Consider the following 14,123-nt stretch of genomic DNA (forward strand, 5'->3'; position numbering starts at 1 on the left):
TTTGCCAACGCTGGTCTATTCTTTTTGTTTCACTGTCAATTAGCGAAACATACGATGTAATTAACAATATACAATTGTTTATCACTGTCTTTGCAAATTAAAATACGGAATAAAGTTGGCGCAGTTTTCTGGTGGGACTGTGCTTCAGGCTTATGTCCATTCTGCTTTAGAATCAGGCAACAAAGCTGGATATTCGTTTCAGTATTATGATTCCTGCCCCATCACCAGTCGCTGCTGACAACACTCTTCAGATGCTTTTCAGGTATGGAAATAAGACTCCCATTGCACAGCAGTTTCACCCATTCCAGGTTTTAATACAAGCTTGATTGTTAGCCCCAGTGTATAGGTAACAAGCCCAGGTATGTCTTATTAAACTCATTGTAAAACCAGGAATGGATCCAACTGCTATGCGATGGGAGTCCCATTCCATAAGATTATTTTTAGCAGTCGTGTAAGACTAATAAAAGGCTAACATACTGTCAAACCAGTATGTCAGTTCTGGACAGTAGCTTTGTGAACATTTGACATTCAGAATGCTTTCTACCTTGCGATGATGCGAATGAATGCATCGTATATGTAGTGAAGTGCAGCACTGGAGAAATCAATCCAGCTGGTAAAGGAGTGGAAAGTCATGTTTCACAGTTGGGCGGTTTCCTTGTGTTTCAGTAGTACCTTCTAGCCAGGTCTGGGTGGTTGTGGTCAGGATCATTCTGCCTTAATTGCATTTCTGCACTGCTGCATGGGGAGCATATGTAGAAAACGAGGCAAGCAAATCGTCCCTTTAAAAACATAATCCATCACAAACCGACAAACTAATAACACCCGGTCTGGTGTAGAAACTCAACACATGCAGTAATTGGTGTCTGTGATTGAGCACTCATGAATTAAAGGCCTGTATGAATAAGTCACACACTCGTTCATGGTGGATAATCTGATGTATCACTTAGACCAATTATGTTTTTTTTTTTTACAGGAATAAAGATATCATCTAATTTAAACCTACTGCATTTATATATTCTTTTTAATTGTGCAGCTTGTGTGATACATGCACTAGAACAGGGGCTGGATCAAGCATATTAAGGACTCTGAAAAGGGGTAGGGTTATGTAGAAACCATTTCAACTTATATACACTTGTATCCCATCTGCCTGAGTGCTGGTAGACAATTTACCATATTTAAACTTAATTGGATTTGAAGTGGAGCTTTTGATATGGTGCTAAAAGACAAACTGTAGGTCCACAATCATGCACGCAAGGGCTGAATAACCCTAACAGTGCCACCACCGGTCCTTGAACATCCCCATTGTGACATCCCAGGGACGATACAATCACTAATTGCTCTAAAATGTTCACAGAAATAAAGATTTTTTTTTCCAGAACCAATAAATCAACCAAGCATTTGACTCCTTTTTGAACGGGTGATTCAAAAGTGAAAAGCATATGTGTGTGTGTGTGTGTTTAATTGTAGTAAATGAATGCCCCGTTACATAACAGCGACAGAGCAGCACACCACTGGGGAATGAATGGTTTCTACACACCCTGTTATTTTCTCAGCTAGCTGTCTCATAATGTACCAGATGCCTCCAATTTGCCCAAAAGGTTTTGTGCATGTATTTTATTTATATATTTCATCTGAGCATTGTATTCATGTCAGCCTCTTTTCTGCATCTCCAGCCTGAGGGCTCTTATTCATCTCTGAATTCCACAGCTTTCTACAGACCCCTATTGAATTATGTATTAAATTTAAAAAAAATCTTCTACATTCCCCTGCTGTTAAGAAGACATTTTAGGTTAGAGCTTTCAAAGTAGAGGTTTTGAGTAATGAAAACAGTGTATTATTCAGCACTGTGTTCAGTGATTCATGTTTAGTGAGAAATTAGATTCTAGAGTTTTGCTTATTTTAAACTGGGATACAATATTTCAGTTTTCCTCTAAACCTTATTCTTAGGCTTTCTCCAGCCCTAGAATTATCCAGCTACAACTGCAGGACAGATTGTGCATACAGATCTGCCTCTGGACAGATCTTACACCCCATGTATTGAGCTGCCCCTCTGTTTCACATGGTTTGCGCTTCTCTAAGGCAGTACCAGCCCTTTGAGAGACGTGAAACAAAGACCCTCCCCAGGGAGATCCAGCGATTACCCTGCTGGAGAGGAGAAAGTAAGAAGCCTGAATTCTAACGTCGGAATCCACGTCCAGTTAACGGTCAAGCAGAGTCAGGAGACCTCTGAGAATGTGCATGAAAACTCAACTCCGGAGTACATCAGAGACACCGCTGTGGGGTATCGGAGAACATTTCCGGATATCAAGGTTGTGGCTCATGGTATGTTTTGTTTTGGTGGGGTTTTTTTTTTTAAACACAGTTGCGATTGCTTTCATAGTGGATCCACTTGCCCCAGTTCATTATTTAACTGGTGGGCGTCTCCCAATGTAGTAATTACAGTATCCCACCACCGCTGAACTGTCTGCAGCATGTCTTTGAAAGCCTCTATGTTTAATAATAGCATAACACTGGAGACGGTCAAGCAGAATTTGGCTTTAGAAGGCTTTTTTTTTTTAGTGTTTTATTGAACCATTATTGATACCATTCTCATGCCCTGTAATCATAGGGCTGTTTTGTTTTTAGAATAATACATTGGATTTTTAAAGTCTTTGGTAGAGCACAGAATGTGAATCAAATTGAACCAACTTTTAATGTTAGGAAGTCAGTTCTACATGTTTTCTTTCCAGAACCCTCCACGCTTATACCAGAGGATTGTGTTCCATTCTCAGTGCAGGAAAACTGCGGAAACTCCCAACATCTCGGCGTGGGGAGGGCTTAGGTCGGCCAGGGTGTCCTCGGCTCACCGCGCACCAGCGACCCCTGTAGACTGGTCGGGCGCCTGTGAGCCTGCCTGCAAGCGGCCCAGAGCTGTGTGGTCCTCCGACGCTGTAGCTCTGAGGTAGCTGCATGGCGGGCCTGCAGAGTGAAAAGAAGAGGACGGCCGACAGCACACGCTTCGGAGGACGAGTGTGCTCGTCTTCGTCCTTCCCGAGTCAGCGTGGGGGTGGCAGCGGTGAGCCAGGCTTAAAAAAACTGGGCATTTCAAATTGTGGAGAAAATGGGGTAAAAAAAATTATTTGGCGATTTCCAAATAATAAAAAAAAAAGTACAAATTGCATAATGAAGTAAAACAAGATTTGATAAATAGGGTTCACAGCATTTGGGATACACAGAGGACAACATCTAATTAGAAAGGGATTTGAATCTTTATTTAGCAGAAGAATCTAACACATTGTGAGTGTTCAGTTTAATCCAGGATTACAGCTGTAAACTGGCAACATGATTTTAGAATCAAAACCTTTTGACCGCATTGAAAAAAAAAACAAAAAAACAACACACCACACACACACTTGAACCTACAGTCGCTACTTAAGTGCTGAAAAGCTGCAACACACAACAAAACATTTTGTTTACAGAGTTTATTGTCCACATTTATCCACCTATTAAATATTCGTTCAGCACGCCTTCTAGACTTCGTTTTTCCTCATACAATTCTATAATAAAAAATATTAGATATATTTAATATTTCTAAACCAGGTGATGGCTTTTGATTTGGTTTAAAATAAGGAATGTGTGAGATGCCATCTCAGGTGGTCAGAGCTTCCGGCTGCCTGTGGGTTGTGGGCCCGGCCGCTCGCTAGGCGTTGTAGGAGGAAGAGGACACGTTGCCTCCGTGGCCAGTCCAGTTTGTGTGGATGTACTGCCCAGGCTTAGTCAGCAGCTCGTAAGTATGGGCGCCAAAGTAATCTCTCTGGGCCTGCACAGGTGAAAGAAGAAAAGCAAAAACATTTTTCAATGCTTTAGTGCTTCCGTTAACTGTAGTTCCTTCTTGAGGACAGTATTGCTTATTACACCCAGACGGGTTTATCAGTAGCAATCACAATTAATTATATAGAAAACAAATACTTCTGCACTATAACAGGGTGTGGCAGTTTATCCAGCTACTATAGAACTAATACACATTTTATATATATACAGACGTGCTCAAATTTGTTGGTACCCTTACAGCTCATTGAAATAATGCTTCATTCCTCCTGAAAAGTGATGACATTAAAAGCTATTTTATCATGTATACTTGCATGCCTTTGGTATGTCATAGAATAAAAGCAAAGAAGCTGTGAAAAAGAGATGAATTATTGCTTATTCTACAAAGATATTCTAAAATGTCCGGGACACATTTGTTGGTACCCCTTAGAAAAGATAATAAATAATTGGATTATAGTGATATTTCAAACTAATTAGTTTCTTTAATTAGTATCACACATGTCTCCAATCTTGTAATCAGTCATTCAGCCTATTTAAATGGAGAAAAGTAGTCACTGTGCTGTTTGGTATCATTGTGTGCACCACACTGAACATGGACCAGAGAAAGCAAAGGAGAGAGTTGTCTGAGGAGATCAGAAAGAAAATAGACAAGCATGGTAAAGGTAAAGGCTACAAGACCATCTCCAAGCAGCTTGATGTTCCTGTGACAACAGTTGCAAATATTATTAAGAAGTTTAAGGTCCATGGAACTGTAGCCAACCTCCCTGGGCGCAGCCGCAAGAGGAAAATCGACCCCAGATTGAACAGAAGGATAGTGCGAATGGTAGAAAAAGAACCAAGGATAACTGCCAAAGAGATACAAGCTGAACTCCAAGGTGAAGGTACGTCAGTTTCTGATCGCACCATCCGTCGCTTTTTGAGCGAAAGTGGGCTCCATGGAAGAAGACCCAGGAGGACTCCACTTTTGAAAGAAAAACATAAAAAAGCCAGACTGGAATTTGCTAAAATGCATATTGACAAGCCACAATCCTTCTGGGAGAATGTCCTTTGGACAGATGAGTCAAAACTGGAGCTTTTCGGCAAGTCACATCAGCTCTATGTTCACAGACGAAAAAATGAAGCTTTCAAAGAAAAGAACACCATACCTACAGTGAAACATGGAGGAGGCTCGGTTATGTTTTGGGGCTGCTTTGCTGCGCCTGGCACAGGGTGCCTTGAATCTGTGCAGGGCACAATGAAATCTCAAGACTATCAAGGCATTCTGGAGTGAAACGTACTGCCCAGTGTCAGAAAGCTCTGTCTCAGTCACAGGTCATGGGTCCTCCAACAGGATAATGACCCAAAACACACAGCTAAAAGCACCCAAGAATGGATAAGAACAAAACATTGGACTATTCTGAAGTGGCCTTCTATGAGTCCTGATCTGAATCCTATCGAACATCTATGGAAAGAGCTGAAACTTGCAGTCTGGAGAAGGCACCCATCAAACCTGAGACAGCTGGAGCAGTTTGCTCAGGAAGAGTGGGCCAAACTACCTGTTAACAGGTGCAGAAGTCTCATTGAGAGCTACGGAAAACGTTTGATTGCAATGATTGCCTCTAAAGGTTGTGCAACAAAATATTAGGTTAGCGGTCCCATCATTTTTGTCCATGCCATTTTCATTTGTTTTCTTATTTACAATATTATGTTGAATAAAAAATCAAAAGCAAAGTCTGATTTCTATTAAATATGGAATAAACAATGGTGGATGCCAATTACTTTTGTCAGTTTCAAGTTATTTCAGAGAAAATTGTGCATTCTTCGTTTTTTGTGGAGGGGTACCAACAAATTTGAGCACGTCTGTATATAACTAATACATTTCCAAGGAATTTATACCTAATCTAACTTTTGGTGCTATCTAACTTCAATTTTTGTATATCTTTCTTGTGCAATTGCCTGCTGTTATTGCCAAGGACATATGAATCAACTATAAGGAAAGTGTGTGTGAAAAATCCCAAACCCAAGAACAAGTAGCGATTGTGATGTACAGCAGTGACAAGTGAATCACTGCAAACGTTATGTGCCCTGACCTGGAGGAGATTGGCTGGCAGCATGTCGTGTCTGTACCCATCGTAGAACGAGAGAGCCGTGGTGAAGCAGGGCATGGGGATGCCCACCTGCACTCCAGTGCTCACTGCGCGGCGCCAAGACTCCTGAGGGGAGAGAGGAGGGAGTGAGAGCAATCCAATAACACACTGCTAAGAGAAACACTGTCTAAACTGAATTAAAGGAAATGCATTCCAGTCTATTCCAAATGACGCACATCCACACAACTTTCAAGGAGCTATACAAGATAAACCTCAGCTATCCAGAGTCAATCAAGCACTAGTCATCTTCCTTTTTGTTGTCCTGTGCTGGAGTGTTCACAGTATGATCTGACATACAAGGCTAGACTCGGTGTAAATCTGTTAGCTCTATGTGCCCTGTGCTCGTTGCTCAGTCACACTGCAGCGATGCAGCGAGGGAAAGGGTTGATTGATTTCCTACCTGGCAATCCTGAACCGCCTTTCTGAAGAAATCATCCAGAAGCAGGCTCTGGAGCTCAGGGTTCCCATCAAACGCCTCCTTGATCTTGCCCAAGAAAACACTGCAAGAAAAAAAAAAAAAAGAAATTAAAAGGGTAGTCACTAGTGTGTTTTATAAGCTTTTTAAGCTGACCGGTTTCTTATCTGGTCAAAATTCACATGTTTAACATCTGTCTGTATGTTGCACAGTTTTACCCTGCATTCTATTATGACAGAAAAAGTAGTTGTAGTTCCTGGGCAAAAAATGAGCTGTAGAATTAAGTTCTGTTCTTTCTCCAGTTCCCTTTGAGAGGTTCAGAACCCTGTATATTTCCTCATCTCCCGAGCAGACATTACTGATCTCTCCCCTCTGCATTTCCTCATTACAGTATTTCACAACTGAGCATTGCCAAATACACATTGTGCAATTTGTCATTTGAAGCAAGTTTTATATCAAACTTGCTATTTTTTAGTTAAAGTACAGTGGGGATGCAGCTAACTGACATCATCCAGGGAATCAAGAATACTGTAACCTGCCCCAGACCTTGGATAGAAGCAGGTTATGTGAGGTCATATGACTTCTCCCACAAGAGGGCAGACCTATTGCCACATTTGAGATATTTCAACAAAGCTTGATTTTTTCCCTCAGTGGCTTCCTGATGGTGTTTTAAAGCTATTTCACCCTTTCATGCATGGCGACCTCCTATGGGAACGATTAAAAAAAATATGGGGACATATAGACGACACACATGCATGATGACCTCATATGAGAATGCAATTTTTCTCCATATAAAAGCAATGGAATAAAATGTCACTGAAAAATATATTTTATTGTGTCCAACATTTCATGCATGAAAGGGTTAAGTAAATGCACAGTAGTTTTTTTGGGGGGGTTATTTAGCATCTTGGAATGTACACTCTTTGGGGAAACTTTGTGCTATGCACATCTAGCGAGTGTTTTTGCTGGTAGCTATAGACTCCAGTATGCAGCAAACAGACCAGAGTGTGAAAAAGTGTTGTGAAAATGAACAAGCGTATATTCTAACCTCCTGATGATGCAGCCTCCCCTCCACATCAGAGCGATCCCACCATAGTTGAGCGACCAGCCAAACTCTTTGGCTGCTTGTCGGAGCAGCATGAAACCCTGGGCATACGAGATGATCTTGGAGGCATAGAGAGCCTGAAACACACATAGTGTTTAAAATACTGCTGCTGCACACAACAGAACCCTTTCTTTGTTGTACAGCAAGAAATCAAGGAAGCAGCGCAACAGAGTCAACATTCTTAAAGGGATGATTCAAGCATACCTGTCGGATGTCCTCAAGGAACACCTTCTTATCTCCGTTAAATTCCGCCCCTTTGGGTCCTTTAAGGTTTTTGCTGGCTTCGACTCTTTCCTCTTTCAGCGAGGACAGGCATCGTGCGAAGACAGCCTCGCCTATCAAAGAGAGATCCCGTGTACGTTACTGACAGGGGTGCGCTAGATCACAGAGATACCCTCGGCACTGCGCATCAAATCTTTACGGATCTGTAGTTACTAATAAAACATACTGACCATCCATTCTGGAGAAGTGTTCTGCACTCAGCTCGTAGTCAGAATTTCAACATTACTCATTGCTTTATTTACATTTCAATAATACTAGGTTTGCCTAATTAAATAAGAAAAAAAACTGCCAGTCGAGCATGACTCTGCGTATGCTGCTCATTGAATTGATGCAATTGATAAACGCAAGTCACAGTGAATTAAGCAAGTGACCCTGCAGCCCATTGTTAGCATGTTAATAATACACGAGAAAAAAAAGGCATGCTTCTGTGCTTACTGTAGCAGCACCCTGATTTAAAGAATACTTCCTTTTGTGTATTTATCATCCATATCATATTACTAAGAATGGCTAAGAAATGGAGAAATAGACAATGCATGAAAAGCCTCATTTACCTTCTACTTCTAGAGACCATAGAATAAACCAAAGAATGCCTTGCGATGCAAAAATCTGCAGCTTTTACAGTGGCTTGGTTTCAGTGCCAGACTCTGTTACACAACCCAGTTTAAAAGATAAAACCTTAACCCCCACAGACAAACACACACAGAATTTGCATTACTGCATTGTCTGCAGAATAATGTTGAACGTTGTCTTTTGTCAGTGTGCGTATTTGCAGCTTTTTTTTTTTTTTTTGACATACCAGAAAACCTCCCAAGATGCACACTCTCTCAACTGTGTTAAAAATACCCAGCCCCTGTGCTCCGGGAGAGCGGTGTCAAATACTGTTAATGTGACTATTTTGAAAAACACAAAGAAGAGTCTGTCTAGCTGGAACCACTGATGGGGAAGCTAGCAGGATTCACACTCAGCTGCGAGTCTCAACTCTAGGCTGTGAATGAGGCCTCCCCCAGCCTTATCCTGGAGAAAACAACAAGGTTGTTTATTATATTGTTAACAGGCAACACTGGAGTACCAGAGAAGAGAAGAGAAGACTATCCCAGTTACAGAGATTGTGTGGTGTTAGGCTTAGCTGTCTCCAAATCTCATTACATGTTCAAAGACCCTTTCTGGGAAACTTGTTTGTGCTACAATCCTGAAGGTGTGGAGAGAAGACTTGATTTTAAATCGTTACTACTGTATAAGGACCATTATAAAAGGCAAACAATTGTAGCAACATTTACAGAACTCAGGCTTGGTGCTACAATGGTTTCACTTTTCAACTTCTGGATCACAGATCAGATTTGTGCGTTTAGTTTCCTACCACATAGATAGTCACCATGGGCAACATCCACAGCATGGAGAATTGTGCAATGCAAGTTTTGATTACGGATAGCATTGGGCCCAGTTTTAATGAGAACCGAGGTGCTTACCTATTAAAGTGACCGGCGTGCCGTACTCCAGCGCAGAGATAGCAGTCCACTTCCCTGTGCCCTTCTGTCCGGCCGCGTCTCGGATCTTGGGGAGCAAGTGCTTGTTGTCGGAGTCCCGGAATTTCAGGATGTTTGCAGTGATTTCAATTAGGAAGGAGTCCAGCTCAGTCTTGTTCCATTCTTCAAATACCTAAAGAAAAAAAAAATACAAATAATTCACTAATCTACACAGAAAGGGACTTTGTCACATATTCAGAGATATTCACCGGATCACATTAATATATGTCATTGTGTATGCATCTAACATTAAGCAATAAAATTCAGTAGTACAGCAAAACACAGCGAAGTTACAAACTGAAGGCATAGGGCTTGTTCCCTGCTCACCTTGGCCATTTCATCGTGGTCCATGCTTAGAACATCCTTCATCAGGTGGTAGGCTTCGCAGATCAACTGCATGTCTCCGTATTCAATACCATTGTGCACCATCTTCACAAAGTGACCTGCGCCCTCATCACCAACCTAGAGCAGAAAATCAACAAGACCATTCCAACCAGACACCAGCTACTGCACTCCACCTGCTGCTACTGAATCTGCTTCCTTCCACATATACTATTACATCGGAAATAAAAGCCATGAATAGACTCATTAAAACTAATAAGAAACCAAGTCAAGCAGACACACGTTGCAGCTCGTTGTCTTCATCAGTGTACAACTGCAGCTGAAACATCTGTCTGCTTGACTTACTTTTACCTGACTGATTCTGATCGAGTGCTTCCAAGTTATAGATTTACTAACTTAAACCCTTCAAGAGCAGTTTACAGTGTGGTGGCGACATGGACCTCACAGTAGGAAAAGCACACTTCAGAGAGCAATCTCTTCCAGGACTTTACAGAACACAACACAGCCCCGACCTACCAAGTTAAAAATAATCCTGGCACTGCCAAGCTGTGAGACTGTACCTCCAGGGGCTGGCTGGCTTGTCAACATGCAGAGAGACTTCATTTATAATTAAAGTTGCAGACTGTGGCAGACAGTGAAATGACAGAGGCACAGGTTGCAGAACCCATGAATAAGATCATGCAGTATATAATGTTAATGATGACTCCAGCAACCTTTATTTCTACTCACCCAATCACAGCACGGCTCTCCAGTTCCCACTTTAGCAGCGATGCTCTGGAAAATATCTTTGATGTGTGGCCTGTGGTAAAGAAATAAAGTGTGCTTTAAGCAGATAATCATTCTGGAATCAAGACTTGAAAATGAAATAAAAATGTATTTAAAAAAAAAAAAAAAAAAGAAATGGGTACATATGTTGAAACTTGTACACAATGCATAAATGTCCTATTGACATTATTTAAATCGTGCAAAAACATATTGAAAATGCAAGATTGTCTAAAGCTGCACAACAGGAAACATCTGCGGCAACTTCACTTACATTGTCGTTCACAGGGATTTTTAACAACAAGTGTTGATTGTGCATTATTTAGGGTTAGGGTAAAGAAGAACATCTCTGAGCATGGCAACACTGGACAGCGAGACAAGGCTATGGAGCCCAGCAAAGACTCACCAAGCCTCTTTGTGACCTCCGGGCATCAGCGAGGGTCCATAGCGGGCCCCCTCCTCCCCTCCGCTCACTCCACTGCCAACGAACAGCAGCTGTGCAGACTTCAGCTCCTTGCACCGCCGCTGCAGAGCAAACCAGAGCCATTTCATCTACCATTTCAGCATGCTTTTTAAAAGGAGACGTTCTGTGCTGCTCATCAGGTATGTACTGAAGAAGAGTGCTTTGAAATATCTGGTAGTTTCAGGATGACTCCTGCCCCCAGCCCTCCTTACTTACCACTGTGTCCCTGTATTCAGAGTTGCCTCCATCAATGATGATATCCCCTGCTTCAAGCAAAGGAACCTGGAATGAGAAACACTTTTTAGCTTCATGTAGTAACATAGGAGGGCTTTTGTAACGAGCTATGGGGCACTAATGTGACTTACACCAATTTTAAAAGCAGGGAGTTATATCTGATTGAGATATCACACAGCATGGCAAGTCTTACTCTGTGCTCACCAGCTTGCTAATGAAGTCATCCACTGCCTGGCCTGCCTTGACCAGCAGAACAACTCGCCGGGGCTTCTTCAGCTTGGACACCATGTCCTCCAGGGACTGCGCCCCCACCACGTTTGTTCCTTTCGCTTCGTTGTCTAAGAAGTCCTGCACCTTGGAGACTGTCCTGTTGTAGGCACACACCTGCAGGCATCACAAATCAACAGCTGTAGCGTCATATCCTAATGCAACACAGCAATCCGACTGGCTGTTAAGGTTGCGATGGTGTATAATAAAGAAATAACACCAGCGACTGTCAGATCTGTTGTATTATTTGAATTAGCCATTTAGCAGACGCTTTTATCCAAAAGCGACTTTCAGCGACTAGGGGGTGAGCTATGCACCACAACTGCTGCTGCAGAATCACTTACAATAAGACCATGGTTTTACGTCTCATCCGAAGGACGTGGTATTGGTATAGGATTTGCTTGTATGCCCATTTATATGATGTTACAGTGTTTTACTGCGACCAGAAAACTTGTGGATATATGATGATAGTTAAAATTATACGCCCAAAACACCCACTATAATTCTGACATCTAGTCCAGGTGTATGGCTGACCTCTGTTGCTGAACTGTACTTACCACAAAGCCATGGTCGTTCATGTTTAAGATCAGGTTTTGGCCCATCACAGCCAAACCAATCAGTGCAATATCAGCTCTGTTGGAAAGGAAACATTTTTCAGTTTCCCAACAAAAGGTTTATTTGCCAAACCTAACAAATCACATACAGTATTTGCATATACAGTGGTAACAATATAGCTGTAAATGGTAATAAAGAGCCAAACCTTATTCTAAGAACATGGCTATCTATATATAATGTGAGATTACATGGGAGGTTCCACTGAGTAGGCCTATTTACTGTATATAATGATTCATTAAAATGAGGTCACTACCTGTCATTGATAAAAGTATTAATAATAATAATAATAATAATAATAATAATAATAATAATAATAATAGTGGTAGGGTGTTAAACTCTATTGTGTATTAAAAATAAATGGTGTTAATGTTTTCTGTAGTGTAAGGTATTTCAATTCCACAATACTGGGAGATAAAGTGAACTGTGAAATACGACATTGTTACACAAATAATCCACCCCCAGAAATGTCCAAACACTAATGCAAGCTCGTGGTTTTCTAACATTGCAACATCCCTGACATGTACTCTAAACCTTTAAGAAAGGAAGCGGATTTCTGCAAATGTGGACAATGCCCGACAGCTGCCAAACGACTGGACTTTTGTTGTAAGAGCATAACTGCTTTTCGATTGGACAGAAAATTGTAACTGATCTGCTAGTTAAAACAAAATGCTTCCTTAAAATCACACACCCTATTCTATGGGGAAATTCCCAACTTCAGACTGTTTAGGTAGGCGAGACTACAAAACATATACACCCCGTTCTAATGTAGCTTGCAGTCAAATTTACCTCAAAGTTCGCTTAAAAAAAAACTTAAGTAATTCATTCATTCTTTCAAAATGGGCACCCATTCCTGTGCCTCGTTCGCGCATTTCTGTGTACTGTGTTCGTAGTTTTGTTTCCGGGGCTATTCTCGCCACAGTAGTGTTTTTCCTGTCTTTAACATTCTCGATCCCTCACATGGATACAGTGGGTGATCGGTCATAGGCAACACATATGAATTATGATCAGCACCAGCACTTAATCGTGACGGCAGCTGGTGTGAGTGCAGCTGAATCATATGGATGCAAGTGCATCTGTTATTACTGGCAGTGTTAGTGCGTCTACGCATTTATTTTCAGAAACAAGCTTGATTGTGTAAGCCTTAAAAACATTTGTAATTACTCGGATTAGTCTAATCCTTGGCAAGCACTGTCTGCATTCTAAATCAGTTCAATCCTTCTACAAATGGTCTTGCAATAGTACGTTTGTCACGTCGTATAAGCCATTCAAATGTATACTCACTGTGCCATGGTTTCGCGTTTTATCCTTCAGTGCTAGAATGTAATTAGTGCGGTGATGACAGTCCACTTCCTTCCCGCAGGTTCTCTTACTGTTCCAGCACCTGAAAAAGAGCTTCACTGTTTCCAGGTGGAGTGAGGTCGCAGATCCCAAAGCTCCGCCTCTTGTGATTCCTTATTGGTTCAGAATCAGTAAACCAATGAAAACTCAATTTGGATTTGTTGACTGAGCGTCAGTCATTAATCTTGCGTTATCCGCCCCCAAAAGAGCAACAAGGCCTAGGTAACCGAGCGATCGATAGCTCGGTGTAAAAGAGACATAAACCCTGCCGCCTTTTGTAATTATATTATTAATTCCACACGGCAGTTAGCCTAAAATCATATTTTAATATTGCAACATACACGCGTAATAAGCTCAGATGGGAAAAATTGGACGAGATTTCTAGCGTACTGTAAAGCGATTGCTCTAGTCTAGCCCAGTGGCCAGCGCTCCCCATGATGTCACGACCAGAATCCAGAGCTGCAGATTTGTGCAAGTCAACATGACTTGGCTGTCAGAGTCATTTCATATGCAAATCGAGCGAATATTATGTTGAGAACATCTAATATGTCATTTGATGGACGTGGGAATTTGAATTTGAATTTCCATGGTTTTATCTATAATAAATAAATAAATAAATAAATAAATACATTAAAAAAAAAAAAATCAACAATATCCTTATAAATTCGCTAGGTGTCACTGCAGAGGTATTCTGGGATGCCCATTGGTTTCTATGGAACTTGCCCCATTTACATATTTTTTAAAAGCTGTATACCCCAGGATGCTTGTGTTTCATATAAATGCTGCATTTAATTTGAGTCTACCTTCTTCACAGCCACATTTGGGCATACAGTCAATTGTACCA

General features: G+C 41.4%; 1 protein-coding gene across 1 annotated transcript; it reads right to left on the reverse strand.

Annotated features, from left to right (window-relative positions):
• Window positions 1-3,226: 3,226 nt before the first annotated feature.
• LOC117432110 (6-phosphogluconate dehydrogenase, decarboxylating) lies at window positions 3,227-13,378 on the reverse strand. Its single transcript, XM_034053598.3, has 13 exons — window positions 13,223-13,378; window positions 11,884-11,959; window positions 11,264-11,443; window positions 11,042-11,107; window positions 10,769-10,887; window positions 10,330-10,399; window positions 9,586-9,720; window positions 9,202-9,391; window positions 7,658-7,788; window positions 7,397-7,530; window positions 6,334-6,433; window positions 5,877-5,999; window positions 3,227-3,799 (listed from the first exon to the last, which is right to left on the reverse strand). The coding sequence occupies exons 1-13, from the start codon at window positions 13,228-13,230 to the stop codon at window positions 3,680-3,682; spliced, it is 1,452 nt and encodes a 483-aa protein (XP_033909489.2). The 5' UTR covers window positions 13,231-13,378; the 3' UTR covers window positions 3,227-3,679.
• Window positions 13,379-14,123: the final 745 nt, after the last annotated feature.

This window comes from Acipenser ruthenus, chromosome 27 (assembly GCF_902713425.1).
Source record: "Acipenser ruthenus chromosome 27, fAciRut3.2 maternal haplotype, whole genome shotgun sequence".
Taxonomy (NCBI): Eukaryota; Metazoa; Chordata; class Actinopteri; order Acipenseriformes; family Acipenseridae; genus Acipenser; species Acipenser ruthenus.

What these genes read in the sequence shown, in the direction of transcription:
- LOC117432110 (XM_034053598.3), bottom strand. An exon ending in CACGCCGGTCACTTTAATAG is followed by an intron (nt 7,789 to 9,201) that starts GTAAGCACCTCG and finishes TCTCTTTGATAG; the next exon opens with GCGAGGCTGTCTTCGCACGA. An exon ending in TGCCAGCCAATCTCCTCCAG is followed by an intron (nt 3,800 to 5,876) that starts GTCAGGGCACAT and finishes TCACCTGTGCAG; the next exon opens with GCCCAGAGAGATTACTTTGG.